This window comes from Pithys albifrons, chromosome 10 (genome assembly GCF_047495875.1).
Source record: "Pithys albifrons albifrons isolate INPA30051 chromosome 10, PitAlb_v1, whole genome shotgun sequence".
Lineage (NCBI taxonomy): Eukaryota > Metazoa > Chordata > Aves > Passeriformes > Thamnophilidae > Pithys > Pithys albifrons.
In genome coordinates this window covers 2,419,797-2,445,057 of record NC_092467.1, presented here as the reverse complement: position 1 = coordinate 2,445,057, position 25,261 = coordinate 2,419,797, and the positions used below count along the sequence as shown (strand labels likewise).

The following is a 25,261-nucleotide window of genomic DNA, read 5'->3' as shown; positions in this document are numbered from 1 at the left end:
TCCGGGGGGGATGTCACAGTCCGGGGGGGGGGGTGTCACAGTCCGGGGGGGTGTCACAGTCCAGGGGGATGTCACAGTCGGGGGGGTGTCACAGTCGGGGGGATGTCACAGCCCGGGGGTGTCGTCACAGCCCGGGGGTGTCGTCACAGCCCGGGGGTGTCGTCACAGCCCGGGGGGGATGTCACAGTCCGGGGGGGATGTCACAGTCCGGGGGGGGGGGTGTCACAGCCCGGGGGGATGTCGCAGCCCGGGGGGATGTCGCAGCCCGGGGGGGGGATGTCACAGTCCAGGGGAATGTCACAGCCCGGGGGGGATGTCACAGCCCGGGGGGATGTCACAGCCCGGGGGGTGTCACAGTCCAGGGGGATGTCACAGTCCGGGGGGATGTCACAGTCCGGGGGGATGTCACAGTCCGGGGGGGGGGGGGTGTCACAGCCCGGGGGGGGGGGGTGTCACAGCCCGGGGGGGGGGGGTGTCACAGCCCGGGGGGGGGTGTCACAGCCCGGGGGGGTGTCACAGCCCGGGGGGTGTCACAGCCCGGGGGGCGTCACAGTCGGGAGGGATGTCACAGCCTGGGGGTGTGTCACAGTCCGGGGGTGTCACAGCCTGAGGGGATGTCACAGCCCAGAGGTGTCACAATCTTTGGAATGTCACAGCCTGGGTGGGTGACAGTCCAGGGGGGATGTCACAGTCCAGGAGGTATCACAGTCAAGGGATGTCATGTCCCAGCCCCAGGATGTCACAGCCCAGGGATGTCCCAGCCCCAGGAGGTCACAGCCCAGGGATGTCCCAGCCCCAGGAGGTCACAGCCAGCCCCTGCTCTCGGCCTCCCTGTGCACCGACACCTGGCACTGCTCCAGGGTGTGCTCCAGCTGTGCCAGCTGGCAGCGACCCACTTCCAGCCTTTCCCTGGGGAAGAGACAACAGTGAGGACACTCTGCACCCATTTCATTCACAGCAGTATTTCTTGCCAAAGTATCTTTCCAAATATTCCTTTAAAATAAAAGTTTGCAAAAAGGAAGTTTCCATAAACCTCAAGGAGCAGCAGTGACCTTGGCTCCAAAGGTGCAAACCCCAAGGACTTTTTCTGAACCCCCTGGAGCAGCCAACCCCCAGCTGCAGCAGGCAGAGCTCCTCTCCCCTTTGCCTGGGTCAGGGTGAAGCATCAGCAGGAAGAGGTCACTGCCATCCTCCAGCTTTCTGGACAGGTTGGGGATTCTGCAACGTTCCATACAAACCATCTGTCATATTTACATATCCTGTACTTACACCCAAGTCCTTTGCCTACACCGATTTATGATTTAGATCTTCCATCAACACCTGAACACATTCCATAACTTCGTTTTCCAAAAGATTATTTCTCCAAAGACCATTTAAAATCCACTCCAAACAAAGAGGCAAAACCCCCTCGCTGAGTTCCACAAGTGCAGCTGGAGCCAGAGCAGCCTCCAAAGCTCTTTGCTCTGCTGAGCACAGATTTCCCCACACTTTTCTTTGTATCGATGCAGGTCTAGAGCCAACAGCCAGAATTGGGGTTTTCACTTAGATCAACTCCTTTTAGTACCTCCATGTGGTGGGGTGACCCCAGCTGGATGCCCAGTGCCCCCCAAGCCACTGGCACTGCCTCCCTCAGCTGCACAGGGGAGGAAAATACAACAAAAGGCTCCTGGGTCAGGATAAGGGCAGGGCAGAGACTCACCACCATCACTCAGGAGAATCAGCTTAATTAATTACCAATCAAATCACAGCAGGAGAATGAGAAATAAACCCAAATCTCCAAACACTTCCTCTCTCTGCTCTTCTCTTGCTGGGCCCACTGCAGATTCCCTGCCCTGCTGGTGGGATGGCAATGGGGGCTGTGGGGAGTCCACCCCAGGGTGTCTCTGCTGCTCCTCCCTCCTCCGTGATGGATCCCCACACTCTCCCTGCCCTGCCCCTGGCTGGGCTCTCCCCCACAGCCAGCCCTGCACTCACTGCTCAGCCTGGGGACAATTTAAAGGATCCACACCAGCCCTGCCAGGCCCTCCTGCCCTCTCAGGCAATGCCCTGGGCAGAGCGGGGCAGGAACCCCATCCCAGAGAGCAACTGGAATAACCCGCAGCAGTTTCACTGGGATAACCAGCAGCAGTTGCACTGGGATAACCAGCAGCAGTTGCACTGGGATAACCAGCAGCAAGTTAACTGGGATAACCCGCAGCAGTTTAACTGGGATAACCAGCAGCAGTTTAACTGGGATAACCAGCAGCAGTTTCACTGGGATAACCAGCAGCAGTTTCACTGGGATAACCAGCAGCAGTTTCACTGGGATAACCCACAGCAAGTTAACTGGGATAACCAGCAGCAGTTTAACTGGGATAACCAGCAGCAGTTTAACTGGGATAACCAGCAGCAGTTTAACTGGGATAACCAGCAGCAGTTGCACTGGGATAACCAGCAGCAGTTGCACTGGGATAACCAGCAGCAGTTGCACTGGGATAACCCACAGCAAGTTAACTGGGATAACCAGCAGCAGTTGCACTGGGATAACCAGCAGCAGTTGCACTGGGATAACCCACAGCAAGTTAACTGGGATAACCAGCAGCAGTTGCACTGGGATAACCAGCAGCAGTTGCACTGGGATAACCAGCAGCAGTTGCACTGGGATAACCCGCAGCAGTTTAACTGGAATCACCAGCAGCAGTTTAACTGGAATCACCAGCAGCAGTTTAACTGGGATAACCCACAGCAGTTGCACTGGGACAACCCACAGCAGTTGCACTGGGACAACCCACAGCAGTTGCACTGGGACAACCCACAGCAGTTGCACTGGGACAACCCACAGCACTGGCACAGCTACACTCACAAAACTCCATCCCTGAGCTGAAAATCCCCAGGAAGGACCTGCTGTGGCTCATCTCCAATTCCCCTCCTGTCCTCTCCTACTCTGCTGTAATAGTAGGCCATTAAAAAAAATAAAAAGGGAATAAAAGAAGAAGAAATCCCCCCTCATTCTCCCCATTCCTGCAAAGGAGGTTTGTATTTACCAGCTGTTCCTCCCATGTCCAAATGGTGCCTCACCTGTACAGCTCCTGGGAAACACACCCATAGAGCTCCTCAGCAGAGAACTGCAGAGTGTTGTTTATCTAAACAAAGAAGAAAGAATGAAGACAGGAATTTAACCAGTGTCACATACCCACCATAAGCACACAGGCAGGGCATTACCCAGCAGGCTCTCAGGCTGAGACAGTACATTAAAAACTGTCCTGTGTGTTCTAAAATCAAATATTACAAACTCCAGCTTCACTTTCTAACCATTCCTGCACAATCTAAAAGACCTTAAGTAACTCTTCCTGCCCTCTTAACTTACTCAATAGTTACATATCTATTATGTGCATATATATGTGTGTGTGTATATATATAAATAAATATAAAATAGCTACAATAGTTACATATATACACACACATCTCAAACAAGGTGGATCACAGATACATATCACACATATATATACAGGCCTAAACCCCAAATATATTTTCCTGTTTAGGAGAGCACTGAAAGCCTCTGAAACACATAAAAATATTCTACTGCAAACATTCATTTCAAGGCTTTTTTACTCTCAACAGGGAGTTGTTCCCACCAAGTGCTCAGAAAGTCACACAAACAACTGGCAGAAACCTGAGGAAATTTGGTAGGTGTCAAACAAAAATATATTTTTATGTTCAACACCCAATTAACAAGAGGAAATAATCAAAATTCTCAGTGGAAACACAGTGATGAGCCAACCTCAGAGCTCCTGCAAACACAGAGTGGAAGAGAAGTGACCAAACACTCAGGAAAATGTCCCACCTCGTGTCTCCTGAGGAAGTTATAGAGGGTCCAGATATCTTGGAAACTGCTGGTTGGGGTCAAAATTCTGAAAAAGAAAAATTTGGGCATTTTTCAAAGCAACTGTAAAGGGATTCTATGAAAGGGTAAAAAACCAGAACTGCTTCAAGGGTAAAAAAATCGAATTATTTTCTTTAAACAAAAAGGAAATCATGAACTGTGAAGAATTTTTGCTTTCTGGAGAACCTTGAGCCACAAGGCTCCAAATCTGATCCAATAAGGAAGTTTTTTTTCCCCAAATTAATTATCCTCTTCTACTTAAGCAGCTACAATTCAGTTCCACCTCACTGGAACTTCATTTGCATTCAGCAGGAAAAGCAGAACCCTCCTAAATGCTGCAAAATGTACCTCAAATTCAACATTTAAACACACAAAACACTTCATATATTAAGAAATATAGACAAAATTCTGCCTCTGTAATTTATGGATAAAATTACACACAAATAACAATTGACAATGACTGGGTTTGGAAAAAAAATCTTTTTGAGAAGTTCTATTTACTTTCCCATGGGAAAGTGCCCAATCTCTGCCCTCCCTCCCCTTGCAAGCTGTAAGCCTTTATAAAATGAATTAATTAAGAACTAAAAAACCAGCAAACTAAGGGAATAAGTTTAAAATGCAGCTTTTGAAGTGGGCTGGAAGCACAGGATTTATTGGAACTAGCACAGGATTTACTGGAACTGGTGAGTTTGGTGCTTATTTCCATCATGATTTTACACAGGAATTATCCCCAAAACTCCCTGCCAGCTGCCCAAGCTCAGGTGGGTACAAACCTGCTGGGCCACCGTTTCTCTGGGAAAAACCCCAAACTAAAATGTGGAAATCATCACCCAAGGAGCACCCTCATGTCCTGATCCTGTTCCTGGGGTTTGCCTGGTTGTGCCAGCCCTGGGTTTGGCCCCTGGAATGAGCAGCTGCCACTTGGCCAAAGCTGCACAGCAAAGCAGGACTGGGGTTGGCAGGAGGGGCCACTGCTCCACAGGGAGAATGGAATTCCCAGGGCAGAGGGAAATGTGTCCCTCTCTGTGGGAGCACTGACTCTGCCTCTGTTATTAGGGATGTTGGTATTATCCATTGGACTCATTCATTCAAGTTGCTCTTGTTTTTTCTCTTTCTCAGTGATAAAAACTGCCCTGGCTGTAGAATTCTGTCTGCAGAACATCCCCTGAATTAATAAATATTTCCATGTGAGGCAGAGAGCAGAAGGTTATGGAAAGCCACAACAGGTGCCTGTGGATCTCTGCTGCCAATGCAGGTTCAGTGTTGTTGTGGGGCCACAACAGACAGAGGAGAGTCTGATTTATCCCATAAGCACCAGAGCCTCCCAAACCATCCCAGCTGTTCTTCCCTCCTGTGCTGCCAAACTCCAGACACAAGGGCAGAGGGCAAAGGGGGCCCTGGCAGCACAGAAGGCTCTGGGGAAGGGCAAACATTCTGGTTTCACTAAACAAAATTATACAAATCAAACAACCAGTTATTGGAATGTGTCTGGTACTTTCTGCACTGGGAGCTGATCCCCATTTTAGTCCCAGAAGGACAAAATTCAAGGCAGGGCTCCTCATCTCCAACCTTCAGCAGGACTTGAGGACAGAAATTACTGACCAGGCAGCCCAAGGGAAGGAAGAAATTCCCCAACCAGACCCCAAGAAACAGAAATCTCCATTGCTGAATAAAGCTGAATAAAGAGAAAAGTTCTCTCCATCTGCAGAAGTGTGGATGTAAACCAGTCAAACTGCAGACCCAGTTTTAAGGTATTTAATCCCAAAATCCAGTGATCAGCTCTGACACAGCAACCCCCTCCTGCAGTGCTGGGATCTCACAAAAGCACCTTTTAACTCACAGACATTCATGGGGCTCTGATCTAAAGCAGTGCCTGCCAAACCACTGGGAGTGGGAGAGAAATCCCACTGGGATCAAATGCCAGAAGGCAGAGTCCAGGTTCTGGCTGCAGGGAGGAAGGGACAATGGTTTTACAGCTGACACTGCATTAATAGGAATATTTATGAGGGCTGTACCTGAGCTGGGAGTTGTGAGGGATTTTAAAGTTGGCACGTGCACAAAACAATTATTTCTTAGCCAATGGATGAAAAAATCCAACTGGAAGCAACTGTATCAATCCCCCAAAGGCTGAATTGTCTTTCTTTTTTATGAAAAGGAATTTCTTATCCAGAAGGAACTTGGCAGGGAATATGGAGACATGGAAAATTTCCCAGGGGTGCCTGGAAACCTTGGAATCAGAAGATCTATTCAGCTGAGGGGAAATGTCCACTAATCTACACCCCTGTTTTAAAGGCTTAATTTCAGAGACCTTAAATTAGGTCCCCTAATTAACTGGTTTCAAATAATATCCAATCCAAATACAAATATAAACACTCAGAAATACTATTCAAAACTACTGAAAAACATGTCATGGCTTCACAGTTTTACTTGTTGCTGAAATTTCAGAGGTTCAATAACCTTTCCCCATGACTAGTAATGGTAGACAGTTGCTGACCACACCAAGTATTGTCTAATTTAGAGGTCAAGTATTGGCAAACATTTCTGGCATGCAGAGCTTTGCAATACAGAGACAATTCTGTCAGAAGAAGAAGCCAGGATAAAATTAAAAATGCCAGAAGTTACAAGGGTTAAGATGCCAAGAGCTGTTACTATGACATCTTCCATCCAACAGCTCTTTTGGGTTCTTTTTAAGATGTGTCTTTGTCAGTAACATGTCCTGGTCATCAAGCCTGAACAGCTGGGGAGGTGCCACTAGTGTAGTGTTGGTTTATGATTAAGGATATGATTATTATACACATTTATTTCAAGAAGTGCTATTGTGCTTTTCTAATTGGTTTTTGTCCCAATTGTTTGATGCAGTTGAACTTTCAGTATCATCTAATTGTAAAACTTGCAAAGTTTCACGAGACTTTTCCTCTCTCCTTTGTTCTGGACAGCAAAGACCTGAAGGCAACACAGAAAGCATTTCCATTTTAGCACTAAAATCTGTATTACCTCCAAATACTCAACCTAGAAACTTCCCCACTACTTTGTCTCCAGTGCCTCCTCTTCTGCAATCAGGTAATCAGATGAACTACACGTCACTGAAAGGTATTTTTCAAAACTTGGGATAAATCACTGCACTCCAAGGCCAGTTTAGAGGGAAATGGAAGGGAGAAGGTTCTCCCTCTGCAGGGAAGGTGTCCCTGCCCATGGACAGGGAGCAGCTTTGGGGTCCCTTCCTGCCCAAACTCTCTGGCATTCTGTGCAAAGCTCAGCAGTTTGGCTTTAACTCCTGTAACACACAGAACCCTGCAATAAATCCTGACTCTGAATCCTTGGAAACCTCCTCAGGAGCCCCCCAGGCTCTCCAATCCCTCCCAGAGCAGCAGCACTCGGGGCAGACTCCCCATTTCTGGCTCCACGGTGCCACCTGCTGCCATCCTGCCATCCCAGTGCCATTCCCAAAGCAAACCCCAAGGAAAACCACTCCCCTCCAAGGAGCAGTCTCTGGTTCTCAGGTTCCGTTTTTAGAGCTCTCCCAAAAGAGGAAATATGGGAGGGAAGGAGCTTCCATAACGTTTTGGAATGAAACTCTCTGTGACACAGAAATAACCACCCTGAAGCACCACATTCCCATTAAATCTCATCCACCACATCCATAAACTGATACCACAGGATTTGTTGCAAAAACTTTAGGATAGGAATGAAAAAGCAAAGTTTGTCAGCAACTGCTTAATTAACACAGTTGTGAAGAGGAAAAAAACCACTAGCAATGAAGTTAATCCATCAGTACCACGTTGCTCAAACTCACATTTCTACCCATATTTTTCTGTTTCTACTTTCATAATATTTAGATCATTTATCTGACAGACAATTCTTTGAATGGACTTACACTTCACTGCCTTAAAAAAGGACTAAGTTAAGACTACACATGAAACTCATTATTCTTCCTGAAACTTGAATTTTGTTATTCTGCACTCTTGGAAAAAGGGAGGGGGAATGTCTTCACACGGACAGAGTAGTTTGGGATGGGATATTGGGAAGGAATTCCTGGCTGGGAGGGTGGGCAGGCCCTGGCACAGGTGCCCAGAGAAGCTGTGGCTGCCCCATCCCTGGGAGTGTCCCAGGCCAGGTTGGACAGGGCTTGGAGCAGCCTGGGCTGGTGGGAGGTGTCCCTGCCCATGCCAGGGGTGGCACTGGATGGGCTTTAATGTGCCTTCCCACCCAAACCAGCCTGGGATTCTGGGATTCTATGAAGGTAGAGGGAATATTGTCCTTCCTAAATGCAGAGTCCAGCTGATTGTCACTGTCATGGCTGGACACACGTTTTGACTCATGAAGAACATTCTGGAGTTGGGACAGCAGAGCCCCCAAACTTTCTGTCCCTCACCACATGAGAAATTTTCCCCCATTGCAGGGAAAACAAGTGCCCTGAATTATTCAGAGTTCCTGCCATCAGAGCTGGTGCATGAGTGATGCCACAGCTCCAGTTACACTCTGAGCAGCTTATCAGCAAACACAGGAACTCAAACCCCAGGGCATGAAAGAGAAAACTCCCTGCAAGAGCCCTCCATGTCTGCAACAGCTCCATGTTCTTCTGCTACCAGGAAATGGTTCTGAGCAGCTTTGACCCCAAGACTCCTCCTGCCAACCACATAACCAAGCACACAGACAGGAAGGGTGTTTGGTGCTGGAATCCTTCAGTGCCCCATGGCTGCAGGTGCCTGTCCCTCCCTTCTCTGTCCCAGAGGAAATTCTCACCTGCTGATGCCTTCATGGATGTCCTTCACAGCTGCCAAGAGCTTCTGCAGGCCCAGGGAGGCCTCCTCAAAGGAGGACTTGGCAGCCACAGCCACTGCCCTGGGCTCCAGCTGCTGGAATATCTCAATACTGAAAGAAGAAGAAGAGGCATAGGCAAGCAGTTCATAAAAATGCTCAGAATTCAGAGCTACTCAGTGTCTGTGCTGTGGGTTGGATTTTGTTCATTAAAACCAGGCCAACATAAACCTGTACTAACCAACCCCACGTTGTCTGAAACAGTCTCAGAGTAAGTGGCAGTGCAGAAATGGCACTGCTGGTCAGGTGAGTCCTTAACAGACCTCCAGAAAGGGAGGCCCTCTCTGCTTGGGTCTCCTTGGAAAAGATTCCAGACCCAGACAACAAATTCAGGCTGTATCCAAAAATATGGCACCCCAAGGAGTTTCCAGCAGGTCTTTCAAAAATATCCAAAATAAAAGCAATGGTAAAACACCCAGATGGAAGAGGGGTTAATTTCCTGCAATTCAGTGTTTGCATGAGAAAGGAAATTCATCACTAGATTCTGCATTTAGGTTTTATAGAGTGAAGGATTTTTAACAAGAAAATGTTTTCTATTTCAAATTGATTTAAGTTTAACAATAAGAATTTTGTACACCCTCCACTGGATTTGGAAAGAAACAACCACAAGAAAACTTAGAGCTTGAATGCCTCTTTTTCTGCATAAATATGAGATTTCCACGAATTTCTCACATTTGGGGGGGCTTTCAACATTTTCCAAGGCAATTTATTTCAGCTGCTGCCCAGAAAAAGAGCAGCAGAGCAACATAACAATTTGCATGCTCCCAACTTCTTTGTGTGACAGCTCCTGTGAATATTTTTGTTAGTTTTGATTAATTACTAATAGGGTTTTTTCTAAAATAAGGCAGGGGGGAAGCACAATTTTTAAATGTGCTTGCTTGAAAATGATTTAAGGTTATGTAGGAGTTGTGAGCTCCTTTGGCACACTGTACCTGTACAGGTTCATGGTGTTCCACACACCTTCCAGGACGGACCATATTTCCTGGTGCCTGTTTTCCTGAGCCACATGAAGCTCTTTTCCTTCAGAGTTTGGAAGATTGGGTGTTGTGGCTTCCATTTTTTCACATGCAGCATTTTCTGAAAGAACCATGATGTCTTCTGATAAATCCTGCTCACTGTCTGCCCTCACCTTATAAAACAGTTCAGCAAACAAATAATGAATGCAGTTGGTTCCCAGCTTCACACAACTACAACACTTCTATACCTTTCTAAAGGGTTTTGACAGCCTTGCTCAAAGGCAAGGCTGAACTCCTGCAGGCAGCTGCAGTACAGTCTCTGCATCTCTCAGTGCTTTGGGTTGGGAGCGGCCTCAAAGCCCACCCAGTCCCACCCCTGCCATGGGCAGGGACACCTCCCACCAGCCCAGGCTGCTCCAAGCCCTGTCCAACCTGGCCTTGGACACTTCCAGGGATGGGGCAGCCACAGCTTCTCTGCCCACCCTGTGCCAGGGCCTGCCCACCCTCCCAGCCAGGAATTCCTTCCCAACGGGTTTACAGACAGAGCCCGTTTCTCGTGGCACAGAACTGCAGGGTAAGGGCTCACTGCTCACTGCTACACCTGCAGAACTCACAGCACAGATCATTCCTTCCCTTCAGCTTTCTCCAAAGCCCCAGAGATCTCACTACAGCCATTCTTTCCCACATATATAAATAATAAAGTCATCAATGCTCATTAATCCAGTTTTTAAGACATTCCATACAGATCTAAGAGGAACCACAAACCAAGACACTGCAGTGTCTTCCACAGCAGCTCAGAGATGAGCTGGGAGTGAAGCCAAACTTCTCAGACCACCAAAGGTGCCAGGACAACCCCCTTAACCATCACAAACCACAGGGGAGTCCTTTCTTCACGTGTAGCCCCAGAGCTACCAGGACAATGAAAGCAGAAATAACACAACTAAGAATGGGAGTGGGGGAGAAAGAGCAGTTTTAATCTTTAAGGCCCATCAACAGAAAACTAAGACAAAATAATGTTTTTCAGTCACCCTCCCAAAACTAACACAAATATTGGAGGGAAAAAAGTGTGTCCCAAGCACTTCCATATCAGTAGATATTCTGTACATGAAAACCACAGTGATAGCTGGGCTGTGAAAACACACCAGCAATGACATTTCCTGGCAAGAATCTGTGCAAATTATGGTAGTAATTAAGAGATCTAAGCCAGGTTTGCAATATGAAGGTGGAACAACTTGAGGATGGCAGCAGGTGACCAAACCCTGGGGCTCCCCTTACCTGTCCCAGCATCTCACACAGCTTTGTCACCTCAGCATAGGCCTGGGGCAGGACCCCCCTGTAGTCTGACCTGGAGCTGAAAGCATGGAGGAGTGTTCTGGATTCCTGCAGCAAGATGTGGACTGTGGAGGAGTCCAGTGGTTTATCTGATGGTTAGATATCAATATCAGAGGGCAAAAAACCTGTTAGGAGTTATCAGTCTTAGCAGGAAATTTTAATACTCAAATTTCCCAGAAGAGACAGAAGCACAGAATGTCCTGAGCTGGGAGAGACCCACAAGGACCACCCAGTCCAACCCCAACAATCCCACCCTGTGCCCAGAGGATCATCCAAACCCTCCTGGAGCTCTGGCAGCCTTGGGGCCGTGCCCACTGCCCTGGGGAGCCTGGTCAGTGCCCACCACCCTCTGGGGGAGTTTAACAAGAATATCTGTTCAAGGCTGAAAGCCTTCTTTAGCCAAGTGAAAGGTTTGTGGGGTTTTGTGTTGGGTGTCCTTTGCTCCTCCATAAGTGAATTGGCAAATGCAGATCATTTGGTCACACTTAACGGGGGGCAAAGGAGGGAAAAGAATTATTTGCTTTTTAAAAATAGTTCAGAGACTTTGGTGATGATTAACACACACAGTCATGGTTCTGTAAATATAACCTGAACAATGAGGCTTTTCAAAGTTTACAATGAACATTCTCAGGGATATTTACCTGTACTAAAGTGTTTAGAGAGACATTCAACACTTGAGAGTAAACTCCTTGGCACCACATAACCAAACACAGCCATCCAGTGCTTCTTGTAACACTTCAGCAGGTTTACCAAAGTCCACGGTGGCTTCAGATACAGGATCTGAAAGGGAGGATGTCAGAAATCCAAAGCTGGTTTTCATTTACACCTATCCCTGTCCATCCCACAACTGCTCTGTTCTCCAATAATCTGATGATTTGTGATTGCTGAAGTAGAATTTCAGTGATTCCTCAAAAACAGTCACATGTAGGAAGTTTACCTATTAAATAATGTTTGATTTGACAGCAGCAAGGGTTGAACAGTGATGCTCATGTACAAGTCATGTACCATCATTCTCGTGATTTTTGGTTCCTCTTTGCTCAAAAAACAAAATCCAAAGACTCTTGGGTTGTCTCAAAGTGATCTGATGTGTTACTTGTGCACAAAGGCCAGAAGAACAGCAAATATGCCTGTGATTTCTAGTATTGTTAAAAGTAAAAATAAACACTGTGACTACAAACAGGTGGGTCTTGCAAAAACAGGGAAATTTATCAGTATCAAGTGAAACCAGAAATATTAACAGAAATTAATTAATTTAATCAGAAGTGACTAAAAGCTTAACAGTCATCCCACGATTTTGGGGGACTTTTTTAAAGCTTATCTGCACAAAATTTAAACTTCTAACAACCCCCCACCAGCTATAAAATGGAATCTAAAGCAAAGCATGGACAATCTGAAAGTGCCCTGGGCATGGGTATTTATTTCCTGTTAACAATTGTTTTGAAAGAGTGTTTGGAGGTTCTTGTTAACACCCTTGTAATTCTGTAAGTGTAATCAATTTAGCTGTGAACAATTCTACCCACAAGGTGTCTAAAAACATCTGTTCTGGTAGGGGAGAGATGGCAGCAACAAGTGCCCCAATATCACACAGAATGTGCTGGAATGAGTTCTTGCAGGACATATTTACAATGAAGTGATTTAACCATACTAGAAAAGCTGAAATAGAACTTAAATACCACTAAGAGAAAGAATTCTGAAAATTCACACTGAGCAACCAGCATCTCTACTATTAAAATTCTGTTAAAATGCTGCACAGTCATTACTGGTCAAAGAGAATAATCTTGTTATAAAATGAAATACTAGAAGTGAGCACTGAGTTGCCCACAGTTACATCAGTGATTTGGATGGCTGAGCTGTTTGGCTGAGCATAGTTATTAATACCAGTAAAACATCAGGGACATTTAAACCTTAAATACTTGAAATCTCAAGCAAGATGACACAAAAACCCACCTCCATCCAAAGGTTTCCAAAGGCAAGTTTCATTTCTGTCTCCAAAATACAAGACAAAGCTTCTCCCAAGTTCTTCTCCAGGTCTGGAAGCACATTTGGGAATTGTGCAGTAAAACCAGCATCAGCTCTGGGGGTCTTCTCAGATTCTGGACCTGCCAAACCAATGAGGTATTTATTGCAACTGTTTCTAGATCTAATTTATTTTGATAACACACAGAGGACTCATCCCCATAAATACAGACAGACTGCACTTTCTGTTTGTTTATAAAGCAAGATGGGAGACACCTAAACAGGTTTCAAGTACTTCCAGTTACACTCACTTGCACTGTGGGTGGTTTTAATTATGAGCTACTGACCAAAAAGATTGATTTCCCCAGAGCCTTACTCATTTGTGATATTACTCCACATTTCTTCTTCCCTAAGTTATCTTAGACTAGTCTAAGCTATCTCAGCCCATCTGCAGCCAAGTTTAAGATGATCACTTCTTAATAGTGCAAACTTTGAAAAAATGAAAAACCCCTTTCAGTCCTAAAACACTCAGGACAACTTTTAAATGACTAAACACAGGAAATTCATACTGCACTTTTTTCTATAAAACAAAAATACATCACATTTGAACTTCCTAGAACTCTGAGACAGAGATTTTAATAAAGGCCCAAACTTTCAGAAAACCATTTGCCTTTGAAAACAAAAAGTCTGCCCCAAACAAAAAGTATTCCTAAGGATTGAAAGAATAGGAAAAGCAGTTGTAGTAGTGTTATGGGTTTAGCCAGGTGGGCCTAAATTTAGGTTTTAAAGTTCAGCTAGGCCTAGGATTGTCAGCTGATTTAAGCTGGGCTGAGCTAGCTCACAGCTGACTTCTTCCAGCCAATATAGTGTATTCCATACCATCCTACATCACCTCAAAGGGGGTAAAATCCAGTGTGTGGGAGTGGCTTGGTCAGTTCCACCATGGCTGCACTAAGAGGAGGACATCTGGCAGCTCCTCTACTATGCTGGGCCCTGCTCCTGTTGCCTGTGCTTGCACTTTGTTTGCATTCAGGGAAGTAGAAATATTTTGTTGTTATACTTTCTCTTTCTTGCTGAGTGTCTTTTGGAGTGCTTATGAATTTAGAGTAATGGGCTTTGTATTAATTGGGGAGTGGGAAGTTATGCCTTGTTATATATATGTAACTTGTGTAAGTGTGTGTTATATTGTAGTATCCTCTTAATTTTCTCTTCTCTGTATAAATACATGTAGTTAGTTCCAGCATAAACCTGGTTTGGGGTTTTTTTCTTCCTCTCCCTCTTCTTTTTCCCTTAGCTGGTTGGGGGGAGGAGGAACCCTTTTCACCCTGTCCTGGACAGTTGGTGTTTTGCCAGCTCAACCCAGGACAAGTAGAGGCTGTTCTGTCCCTGCCACACTGATGGTTGTGTCTCACAGAGCCCCACCTGCCCAGTGCACTGCCACACTCACCAGGTCTGGGCTGCTGCAGTTCCCCACAGCTCTGCTGCCTGTTCCCACTCACACGCTGCAGAGCACTGACCAAATCAGCTTTGCAGAATGCCTTCACCTCACTCACAATGGCTTTGTTACACAGATTTTTATCATCCCTAGGAGAAGAGACAATTCACTGTTGAGATAAAAGTAATAAAAGCAACATACTGAAAAAAACTGTATTTGGAAGACTTATTTTGTGAACTTCATTATATATGACATTTTCTTTCTCAAGCAATTAGAAGCAATTCAGAAAATTAAATCATAAGATTAAGCAAAGCATCTATTCTGAAAAAAAAATTAGAGAGATACTGAGAAGTGTTTCAGGCTCTAGGTTTGCTCTAAGAAAACAACAGCTGTAAATACTGCAGCAATGATGTCTAGTTTCTATCTTAGAGAGCAAACAAGGCAGTAAGATAGCAATCTTATTTGATGGCTACAATTAATTCTCTTTTCTGAGCCCCTTTTTAACGTGCTACTGTCCAAATCATGATCCCAGATGCCCCTCTGAGGTTCTGCTCCAACAGAACTACTGTGAAGATGCAGGACCAAGTTGGCTGCTCGGAAATTCCCACTGCTTATATGGATAAAGGGATTTTTGAATGAAAAGCACTTCTGAAGTCACCTCTTGTTCTTTACTGAGAAACCCGAAATCACCATCAGTAGCCCCACCAATACTGTGACTGCACTGGTATTTTGCAGCCACTCATGGGAACTTCCACAGGGTAAGTGGTGCCCAGTGCCTTGGCCCCACTCAGTGGAACTGGGCAGGAACTGGTGCCAGCATAGCCCAGGGCAAGCTGTTCCAGTACAGCCAAGGAATACCAGCCCTTACAAACCAGCTTCATATCACATCAAATTAAAATCAATACTCAGAAGTCACCTGTTATTCTCACAAAACAGGAACAGCAGCAAACCCATCTGCAGCTTCCCTCTAAGATTAACCCCTTGTTTGCTTCTGCTCACCTGGCTGGGAACAGTGATAAAGTACCTAACTGGAGCTCAATCATTAACACAAATATGTTTTTCTGTTTTGTAACTTCAGTAATATAAATGAGAAACTAGAATAAGGACTGAGAAAGCTATAGTTTAACAAGCCTTAAAATGGAATATTGAGCAAACTTAATTCTACTTCAGACCTCCAGCACATGAAAGTGATTATAACTACAAACTCAGTGGGTTATTATACACTTCTCCTCCAAGCTTTTCAGAGGGTGAATGTTCTGCTCACTGCAGAACAGCTCTTCACTTTAGGCCATGGATTCCAAGCAGTGTAGCTGCCCTGAGCCTGAAAGCACAGCGGGACTCACGTGCAGAGAACGACCAGTGCCTGTGGGAAGAGGCTCTGGTACTGCAGGCAGCACTGCAGGACGCGGTCATCGTTGTTCTCGTCACTCAGCCCGTCTGCAAAGGGACAGCCCGGGGGTCACTCAGGGCAGGAGGTGCCCCAGGGCACTGAGGGCACTGCCTGTAAACTCAATACTCCCAAACAAGGGCAGAGAAATGTAAGGGAAAGTGAGAAACAGCTGCTAAACCAACCCCAAACAGAGCACCAGTGAGGTGTTTGCATGGACAGCCTGGGCTGTGCTCTGAAGGCTGCTGAGAGCTCTTAGCCAGTGTTAATTAGCAAACTGCAGAGGGAAGACTCTGCTGGACACAAAATGCAGCGCCAAGGTTCCCCCAGCGAACCCCAAGGCCTGGGTGCCCCCCAGAGTGAGTGCACATGTATTACAGATTTTTTGGGAAGCCAGCTGCATGGACTGCCCCCAGAGTCGGGAGTCCTGGCTCTTGAGGCACTTGTAGATGAACTGCACGGCAGGGATAGCTCTGTCCCGAACATGCTGCAGCATCTTCCCCTTCTTCAGGTTGTCCAGCTCCTGGAGGACCACCCAGGGAATTATTAATGCAAGTCTGTCAATGCCTGGAAGGAAAAGAACAAACCACAATCAATACATGATATTTTGAAGAGCCACACAAACCACCACAGAGAACTTTTAATTCAAACATCCTATTTATGCAAGTTCACACTTCTCTTTTGTCAGTAGTTTTCATATTCCTTGCTCCAGAGAATCTAGCATTTAAAAAAAGCTGAAAAAGGCCAAGTTCCCTCTTTCTAACCTAACCTCAAACTGGCACTACACTGATTACATGGAAAAATGTCAGTACTGGGCAAGCAAAAGGAAGACACAATTTTAATCACCAGAAGACTTTGCCAACAGCAGCTGAAACAAGAGGCTGAACACACCTGGGTGACCACAACAGTCACTGTGCCAAAACAAGCACCATAACAAGGAACCATGGCTTGTTCTAACTGCCAGCCAGCATTCCTGAGCCAGGAATAGGAAACACGGACACTGGAGCAGGGGGTTGTCTGTATGCAAGTACAGCCTGTACTTGGCCCACTCACAACAAACACTTCCACTGCTTTCCTTCTCATTCACATTATGAAATGCAATTTTGAAAAAATACATTAATAACCATCTGCTTTGTCAGAAATAGGTCAGGAATCTGCAACTTTCCCAACGTGGTGAGTCTGGTGCAAGACCAGAAACTGGGAGCTCCAATATCCTAAAAAGCCATTCCAAGGAAACACCATTCCCACAGTGGGAAGAGAAATATGCTCCTGAAAATTACTCAGGCCCTGATTAAAGTTATTTGCCAGCTGGGACAGGTGTATTCATTGGCTGCATCCAAGCACTCCAGGCACTCTGCCAGGTTCCCAACATGCCTACCAAGAGCTGACACACACCACCCCAACCCTGACAACAGCACTTTACCCAAAGCTTCCCAACACATCAGAGCCCAAAGTCAAAGCCAGGGGCTGCATTCTGAATTCCTGACAAACTTCTCAATTCTGTGGCCTTTACCAAACAGAAATACAGCACTGACTGACTGCTTACCAGATTTTAAATGTTCTTAGATCTCTGGGAAAAGAAATGCTTAAAGGAGAGTAGGAAACCAAATTATCACTCGCAATGGATTAAAAGCCTAAACTGTGTTCTCAGAAAGGGTAAGACTCATTTAGCTCTAAGAATTCAAGCACATTCCTGGGAATGTCTGCCATGATTCTCTGCAGGTACAGAGGGATAAGCACAGTGGGTTCTGCTTCCACAGCTTGTTTGGGCTCCCAGGTGTGAGCCTTCTGCCTCTGCATGAAACTGCTGCTCCTTTAAGGAGCTCAGGTTTGCTTTGCTTCAGGTAGCTGGAAGTTCTTACAACATCTGCTTTTAATTACAATGTCTTCTTGAATCAGCATGTATTCATATACCTGGAATATCCTCAGATTTCAGGGATCTGACAAACTCAAGGTGACTAATCATTATGTTTGTGTCTATCACCACTAGAATGTTCAGACCAGAAGTAAAAGTCTCTGGGGGAAAAGAAGAGAAAAAAAAGAAAACAGCAGTGAAATAATCAGTTGTGTACCCCCTACTCAGACCATCAACTAACTAATTATTGGTGGCAAGCAGAGAGCAAAGAGCATCATGACATACCAGCAGAAATATTTAAATCCTGTTCTGGGAGATCTATTTCCATACTTGTGAGTTCTCCACAAGCCTGGACTACAGACAGGGCCATCCTCTTCTCCACACGAGCAACATGCAAGTCTTCAACTATCTGCATCTACAGGGAAAAATGGGCATGTGTGCAAACCACTGGAAGGAATTACTTCATAACTGCTCCCCCACAAGATACTTTTGCATTAATGCTGTTTAGACTGACTCAAAATGACACATGAGAAATGTTAAAGTTACAGGAAATGTAAAGCCATGAGAACTTCTGCATATGCTCCACTAAAGACATCAAAAATACAGCCTGGAAAGATTTATGACCTTTCTACCTGGTACCAAAAAACGTTGTTCCATTTTTTGCTACATAAACTGCAAGTTTCCTAACAGATGTTTATTCAAATATATGTCTGTCTGTCTTTCAACTAAGAAGTTAGAGGATGGACAGTGACCTAGCTGGAGTGTGTGAGCCACCATGGAGGTCCCCACCTTGCAGATAACAACAGAAAGACAACCTTTACCTCACAAAGTTACTGATTAGCAGCACTTTGGCAAACCTTTTAGAATCTGAAATAAATGCTCCCCATTTCTGAAGTGCAGATCATAAGCCAACAATGCCAAATACTAGAAAAGGTCATGACATTGTTCAGCTACACAACTTTGGCACCACTCTTGGTTTTTAACACAACTCAGAAGTGTTAAATTAAAGCATTCCCAACCTCTTGGTCTGTTTCTGTGTTCTGACTGTCCTGAAGGGCTGGAAAGTCCTCAAAGTTCTGTAGGAAAAATAAAAAAACTCTGTCAACACCACAAAACAGCAAAGAAGACTGAGGAATAAAAGCATTTATTCCCAGGCCAGGAGTTCCAGAATAGAGCTCTGCAGGGTTAATCAAGTCCATCACTCACCTTTTGGACAGGCACAGGCTTTGGGACCTCACCTTCCTGGCAGGACTCAGACGGGCCTGGGACCTCCAGATTCTGGAAACAAGCAGGAACAGAAGTGGGATTTTAGAGTCCTTTTTTAGAGAACACTGAGTATTCCCAGGTGAATTGAGTAGGGAACATAAATCATATGGTTTTTTAGCATGTACAGTATAATTTCAGTGGAGCTTACAAGGATGGCTTCCTTTTAAATAAATAATAGTGGATTACACAGCAAATTCCATCTGTAATAAACCCCCATTTTGGAGGGGTTGAAGGTGCTGCCCAGAGAGGTTGTGGAGTCTCCATCCTTTGTCCTGGCAACCTGCTCTGGCTGATCCTGCCTGAGCAAGGGGGCTGGACTGGCTCATCTCCAGAGGGGCCTTCCAGACTCAAGGATTCCATGATTTTGCATGTAATTACCCTCACTACACACAAAAGGTTCTCACTGCTATAACATGAACTGAAATCTCCAAAAATTCTGGGCATGTCACACAAGAACAACAACAAAGAAAACTACCCCATGCTCAAGATCTAGGTTGTGTTTGGCTCTGCACCTCAACCTGAGCTCAGAACCAAACCCACGCCAGCCCAAAGGGAAGCTCTGCAGCAAACATACCAATCTAACCCAAGATCCACTCCTGGCATCACTCTGCCACCAAGAAAAACCCTCCTGGCAGCGAGGTTTCATTGCTTCAAGTCTGTTCATTTGAAAAATGAGACAACCACGTAACTCAGAAAAAAATCCCGCTGAAGTATTCCAGACACTCAGCAGCAAAACAAAGCTGTGGAAGCATCTGCAGACACAGTCCCAATATACAAGACCTTTACTCTTCTGGTCTGTTTAACCATTCAGCAGAGGAACACGTTATCAAGGTTTACACTGGGATCAGAAACCCCCACCTAGTTAGCCATGAAACCTGGCTGAGTTCTGTAAGAACTCAGGCTGCTGATGTACAACTCTCTGCCACTCAGAAACCAGCCTGAAACATCTGCCTGTGTCATACGAAGAACTGGGTTCTCCTTACCTGTTTAAAGCATATTTCTGTGGCTCCCAGGTCCCTTTGTTCAGCCCCTGAATGGCCAGAGGCTTTAGGAGAACCAGCCTGGTGTTTTCTCCGCTTACGGGAGTCCCATCGTGGAGGTGTTTCAGCTGAGGAGTGTGTGGATCTGTGTTTACTCACATGCTTCTTTTTCACAGAAAACTCTCTATATTCTTCTTCCTCCTCTTCTTCCCACAGGCCAGATATCACATCAGACTCCTTAGTGGCAGGTCTGTTGGCACACAAAGTCCCCGCAGAGGTGTCAGGGGGCTTTTTGGGAATTGTGGCATCTTCCCTCTGCCTTTTTGAGCCCTCTGCCTTTTTGTGTGGTACATCAGACACAGAGGCCTTAAACTTCTCTATCATAGTTTGTTCTGCTTTTAACTTGAGTCTGCAGAGTTCAGCTTTCTCCCTCTTCTTCTTCAGTGCCTTGTCCCTCTGAAGTTCAAAGCTGTGCCAGAGTCTTTTTCCTTCTGTGCCCTCAGAGCGACTCCTCTCCTTGCTCGCAGTCACCACATCCGGAGTGCGGCTGCTTTTCCCATGTTTAATTTCTTTGGCTTTAAATTGGATAACTATTTTCTTTTGCCTTTCAGTTTGAACTGAAGAACTGTCTGGGGGTTTGCTCCTGTTTGGAGATTTTCCTTGGGATCTTCCATCAGCATCATGAGAAACACCACCAGGGCTTTGGTGTCGCTTCTTCCCTTGCCCACCTTTCTCTGGTTTGGATCTGCAGGAACATCATGGAAAAGGCACCGCAACTGAGCACAGTTAATGCAAAAGAGCAACAAAAAAGGCACCTGCTTTTGATTTAGGCAGCTGGAGCTAAGGATTCATGAGCACCAGTTTGGTGAACTTGCAGCCACATCTGGCCTTTAAAACAGTTTGACACAGCATTTTTTGCATTTAGATTTCTCCACTGCAAAGTTATTTCATGTAGAAAAATATTTTTCTTCATTCAGTGTCTATTGATTTGAGAGAACACCCTACAAAGCTGAGTTCCTTCTTATCACACAATTAATTTTAACAGCAGTTGAATGACCAAGCAGGTGTGCCACCCTAAAAGCTCAGCCCCACAGTGCCAAAATTGCTCCCAAACTGTTTATGCTGCACTGACTGGAGAACTTGGAAAAACTGATGGGAACACAGGAACGTTCTACAGAAATCAGGAATGATAAGAAAACTGACTAAGAAACTTTCTTCTGGGAGCAGAGAAAATACTCAGTAATTATTATTTACTGTACAGTAGCTTTAAAATATCCACAGAAAGAAAAGACTAACTAAAATACCATGTTTTATTTGGTGAACAGGTTGAAAAAATTCTTCAATGCAGCATTTAAAACGACTGTGATTTTTACATTTTTAATTAGTTCCATTTAATGGCAGGGCAAGAATTTACCTCTGGAGTTCTACCTCTCCTTTCATAGTGTGCTTATAAGATCTTCTTTCTTCAGAGGACTGAAAGAAAAAAAATTAATGGGCTTACAGAGGGAACTGCACTTAAAACAAAGAAAACCCACACTTTCATAAGATGGTGCCACGACTGGTTTGGCCACTTAAGGAAACTCTGTCAAAGGATGCAAAGGATGTGGATGCAAAGGGTGCAAGAGGGTTTAGCAGCACTTAATTAGTGAGTACTTTAACATTTACCAAGGGATTCAAAAGGGTTCACTACAGCATTGACTTACTGTAGATCTGAGACAGCAACATTCATGCCATGCTCAAGGCACTCAGGTGAAGAGTGTGGCACACACCTGTTGGTGAAGGCACCCATCCAAAATCCCCTCAGTTCAGTGAAATTCATAAAACCCTTTGTGCTCCCCAACAAGCAAGTGCTGCACCTCGAGGAGTGTGGAGATGTGGGGGGGTCTCAGCCCAGACCTCCTGACCAGTGAGGGTCCCTGAGGGCTCAGACCTGCACCCACCATCCTGCTCTGGGTGAGGAGCTGAGCCAGGAGGGTCAGACGGCCCCACTGTCTGTGGGGGCACGAGGACATTGACTTTGGCCATCAGTGAGTTCCATCCTGGCCATATCCCAAGGCAGTAACTCCCAGGCTTTCCCAAAGCACAGTAACAATGGGACTGTTCCACTCGGGCTACAGGTCACAGCAGTTCCACTCAGGCAACAATCCAGGGAAATGGGTTACAATGCTACAAAGGAGAACTGCTCATCCTTTGCCTCCCACCTTGGCTGGGCAGCTGATGCTCCTGGTTGCTCCCACCTCTACCATGCAAGAGCTCCTGGCAGGATCAGGGAGCACCTCAGGGCCCAGCTGGTACAGCCAGAGGACACTCCATCCTCAGCCAGGTCTGTCAGGGCTTATCAGGAGCTGCTGAGATGGTAGAGCAGGGACAGGGACAGGGGGATGCACCCCAGGAGGAACAGCAGGAACCTGAGCTCACCAGGCCTGGGTAAGGGCACAGACCATCCCCAAACAAAACATTTGACCAGTCCTTGTCTTGGAAACAGTTGCATCACTGCTTGCTGTATCCACACGGCACCCAGGCCACAACAGCAGCATTTTCTTGTTGCAGGTCTGGGGCAGGTGGGAGAGCAGAGAAGGGACACACTCCAGAGGAACTCTGCCCCACCAAGCAGTTGCCTTTTATATACCCTTGGGTTCTATGACTCAGTTTTCCCAAAACTACAGCAGACTGTAGGAAGTTACAACAGAGATTATTCAGATAAGGAAGCTCCAGGCAGCACATCCTTCTACAAATCATTCCCTCCTCCAACACTTGGCGTGTGCTGACTCAGGGAGGCCACTGGGTCACTGTTGCAGAGATTTTTCCTGCCTAGAGAGGGCTTGGCTGCTTCCCTTCCACACTGGAAAGTGCTCCATTCACAAATCAGAGGCTTGCAGAAACCACTGGAGTCCTAAATGAAGGCAATTTTGAGACCTTCTGCCTTGGCTGGTTGTGGAGCTGTAGGATCAATGCCAGCAATGCCACAGGAAAGCCAGGACAGTCCCAAAGCCCCTCCAACACCCCCAGGGTGTGTTCCCCCTGCCTGGGAGGAGGGAAGGATCTCTCTCCAGGCAAGTGGGACAACTTCTGGTGATGCCAAACACACCCATTTCTCTCCTTAGGGCCTTTTCCTCAACAACCATCAGTTTTCATGACATTTTTAGTTTTTCCTTTCAGTCTAGCTCCTGCTTTTCTCACAAATCTCTTGCTAATTCCCTGATTTTCAGGTAATTATGTCATCACTAGCAAATTTTCTTACTGTTCCCTTCCCCTTGGCACTCTCAGTTTGGGGTGTAAGACCCCTCCTGACCCTCCTGTGACCACACTGGAGAACACCTGCCACTATTGGAGGTTTACTCATCTTTTGGCTATTAAATACTTGGGGTTCTCATTATATTTAATGCTGCCTCACACTGAAATCAGGCAACACTTGAACTGTTTTCTTCAGATTAGCAGAGGCATCAGCAGTGGCAATAAGCTCAAGCAGGAGGTTTGAACCAAGTGCTTACCATTTGTATTACAGAAGTACAAAACCAAATAGAACACCTTAGGGTAAGTTAATGTTAAAAAACAAATTGAATGAAAAATAAGGAATTCAGGAGGAAAAAAAACCAGTTACAAATATTTGCCTTTGAACAACATTTTCTCTATGATCAGAAAGTTTCTAACATGAATAACTGAGTTTATAAGGTTGTAACATCATGCTTATTTATTAACACTCCCAAAATATTTCTAAGACAGTTAAAACCTCTTACTTCAAATATTCCTTGCAAAATCCAAGGGGAACAAGCCTAGCAAACTGCATTCATTAAACTGTATGATCCAAGATACAGAACCCCAGAAAGCAGCAGAGGTTTCAGTAACAGTTTTAAGCTCAACTTTCTTCAGCCAGGAAGACACACTAGAATAAAAAGCCTCTTATTTTCTGATACCCACACCACACTCAGCCTCTGGAGAAAAACATCAGCTACTGACCAACTCAACCCTCCTGCTGCTCCTTATGACCCCACCTTTCCACTGGATTCATCCTTCTATCACAAGACTACTAAACAAATCATGTACTTCTCTTGAACCCAGGAGAACAAAATTAAGATGATAATAATAATAGTAATAATAATAATAATAATATTTCAGTTCCTACTTTGTCATCCTGGCCATCTAAACATTCTTCCTTTTCACTTAACTTCTTCAGTTTCTTTTTAGACATCTTCGAATCCTAAGAACACAGAGTGTTGCCATTATTATTTGTGTCAAATTTTTAGTTCCACCTAATAAAAATTTTAATAGGCACAGGGGACAGGCACGGGGGGTGGACAGGCACAGGGGGACAGGGGACAGGCACAGGGCTATGGGGTGACAGGCACAGGGGGCAGGGGACAGGCATAGGGGGGCAGGGGACAGGCATAAGGGGGCAGGGGACAGGCATAAGGGGGCAGGGGACAGGCACAGGGCTGTGGGGGGACAGGCACAGGGCTGTGGGGGGACAGGCACAGGGCTGTGGGGGGACAGGCACAGGGGACAGGCACAGGGCTGTGGGGTGACAGACACGGGGCTATGGGGTGACAGGGACAGGGGACAGGCACGGGGGGGCAGGGGACAGGCACAGGGGGGCAGGGGACAGGCACAGGGGGACAGGGGTGACAGGCACAGGGCTGTGGGGTGACAGGCACAGGGGGCAGGGGACAGGCACAGGGGGCAGGGGACAGGCACAGGGGGCAGGGGACAGGCACAGGGGGCAGGGGACAGGCACAGGGGGGCAGGGGACAGGCACAGGGGGGCAGGGGACAGGCACAGGGGGGCAGGGGACAGGCACAGGGGGCAGGGGACAGGCACAGGGCTGTCAGGGCACAGGCACAGGGGGGCAGGGGACAGGCACAGGGGGGCAGGGGACAGGCACAGGGCTGTCAGGGCACAGGCTCCCAGGGCCGCTCCCGGCGGCGCTGTCGGTTCCCATCCCTGCCCCAGCGCTGGCGGGGCCGTGCCCGGGCCCATCGGCACTGACAGCACACCCACCCTGCCCCTCCCGACTCCCCTCCCTCCCTCCTCCCCGCCCGCACCGCACCCGTTCGGTTCCTCCTCACCTGGCCCGGCCCGGGCGCTGCTCCCGCGGCGGCTCCGGGGGCGGCTCCGGGGGCCGCTCCGGCCCGGCCCTGGCCCTGGCCCTGCCCCTGATCGGGCCCGGCCCCACCGGCTCCTCCTCCCGCCGCGGTGCGCGTCGGGCAGGGCCGGGCTGGGCCGGGAAGGCGGGCGGGCAGGTGGGTGGGCTGTGTTCCGCTCCGCCCCGGGCAGACAGGGAAGGCAGGCTGGGTAGGTGGGTGGGCTCTGTCCCGCTCCGCCCCGGGCAGGCAGGGAAGGCAGACAGGGAAGGCAGGCTGGGTAGGTGGGTGGGCTGTGTCCCGCTCCGCCCCGGGAAGGCAGGGAAGGCAGGCTGG

At 46.9% G+C, this 25,261-nt stretch overlaps 1 protein-coding gene across 4 annotated transcripts; it reads right to left on the bottom strand.

The window, feature by feature from the left end:
* Positions 1 to 494: 494 nt before the first annotated feature.
* Positions 495 to 25,031, bottom strand: SWT1 (SWT1 RNA endoribonuclease homolog). Of its 4 annotated transcripts, XR_011698669.1 has the most exons (20): positions 24,911 to 25,031; positions 23,971 to 24,045; positions 21,262 to 21,320; positions 19,851 to 20,592; positions 18,808 to 18,879; positions 18,621 to 18,677; positions 17,887 to 18,016; positions 17,661 to 17,762; positions 16,125 to 16,313; positions 15,703 to 15,796; positions 14,372 to 14,508; positions 12,916 to 13,067; positions 11,610 to 11,748; positions 10,912 to 11,057; positions 9,613 to 9,809; positions 8,606 to 8,734; positions 3,824 to 3,890; positions 3,058 to 3,122; positions 607 to 909; positions 495 to 572 (listed from the first exon to the last, which is right to left on the bottom strand). XR_011698669.1 is itself a non-coding variant. In XM_071565610.1 (19 exons), exons 2-19 carry the CDS (start codon positions 24,034 to 24,036, stop codon positions 804 to 806), a joined length of 2,649 nt encoding a protein of 882 aa, XP_071421711.1. In that variant the 5' UTR covers positions 24,037 to 24,045; positions 24,911 to 25,031; the 3' UTR covers positions 518 to 803. The 4 variants fall into 4 exon arrangements, 2 of the variants coding, with proteins under 2 accessions (XP_071421711.1, XP_071421712.1); XR_011698670.1 differs by lacking the exon at positions 17,661 to 17,762; XM_071565610.1 differs by having other exon boundaries at positions 518 to 909.
* Between the last annotated feature and the right edge of the window lie 230 nt (positions 25,032 to 25,261).

What these genes read in the sequence shown, in the direction of transcription:
- SWT1 (XM_071565610.1), bottom strand. Translation starts at nt 24,036, where the DNA reads ATGTCTAAAAAGAAACTGAAGAAGTTAAGTGAAAAGGAAGAATGTTTA. An exon ending in GCACTGGTCGTTCTCTGCAC is followed by an intron (nt 14,509 to 15,702) that starts GTGAGTCCCGCT and finishes CTCTTCTCCTAG; the next exon opens with GGATGATAAAAATCTGTGTA. An exon ending in TTGGAAACCTTTGGATGGAG is followed by an intron (nt 11,749 to 12,915) that starts GTGGGTTTTTGT and finishes CCTCCCTTTCAG; the next exon opens with ATCCTGTATCTGAAGCCACC.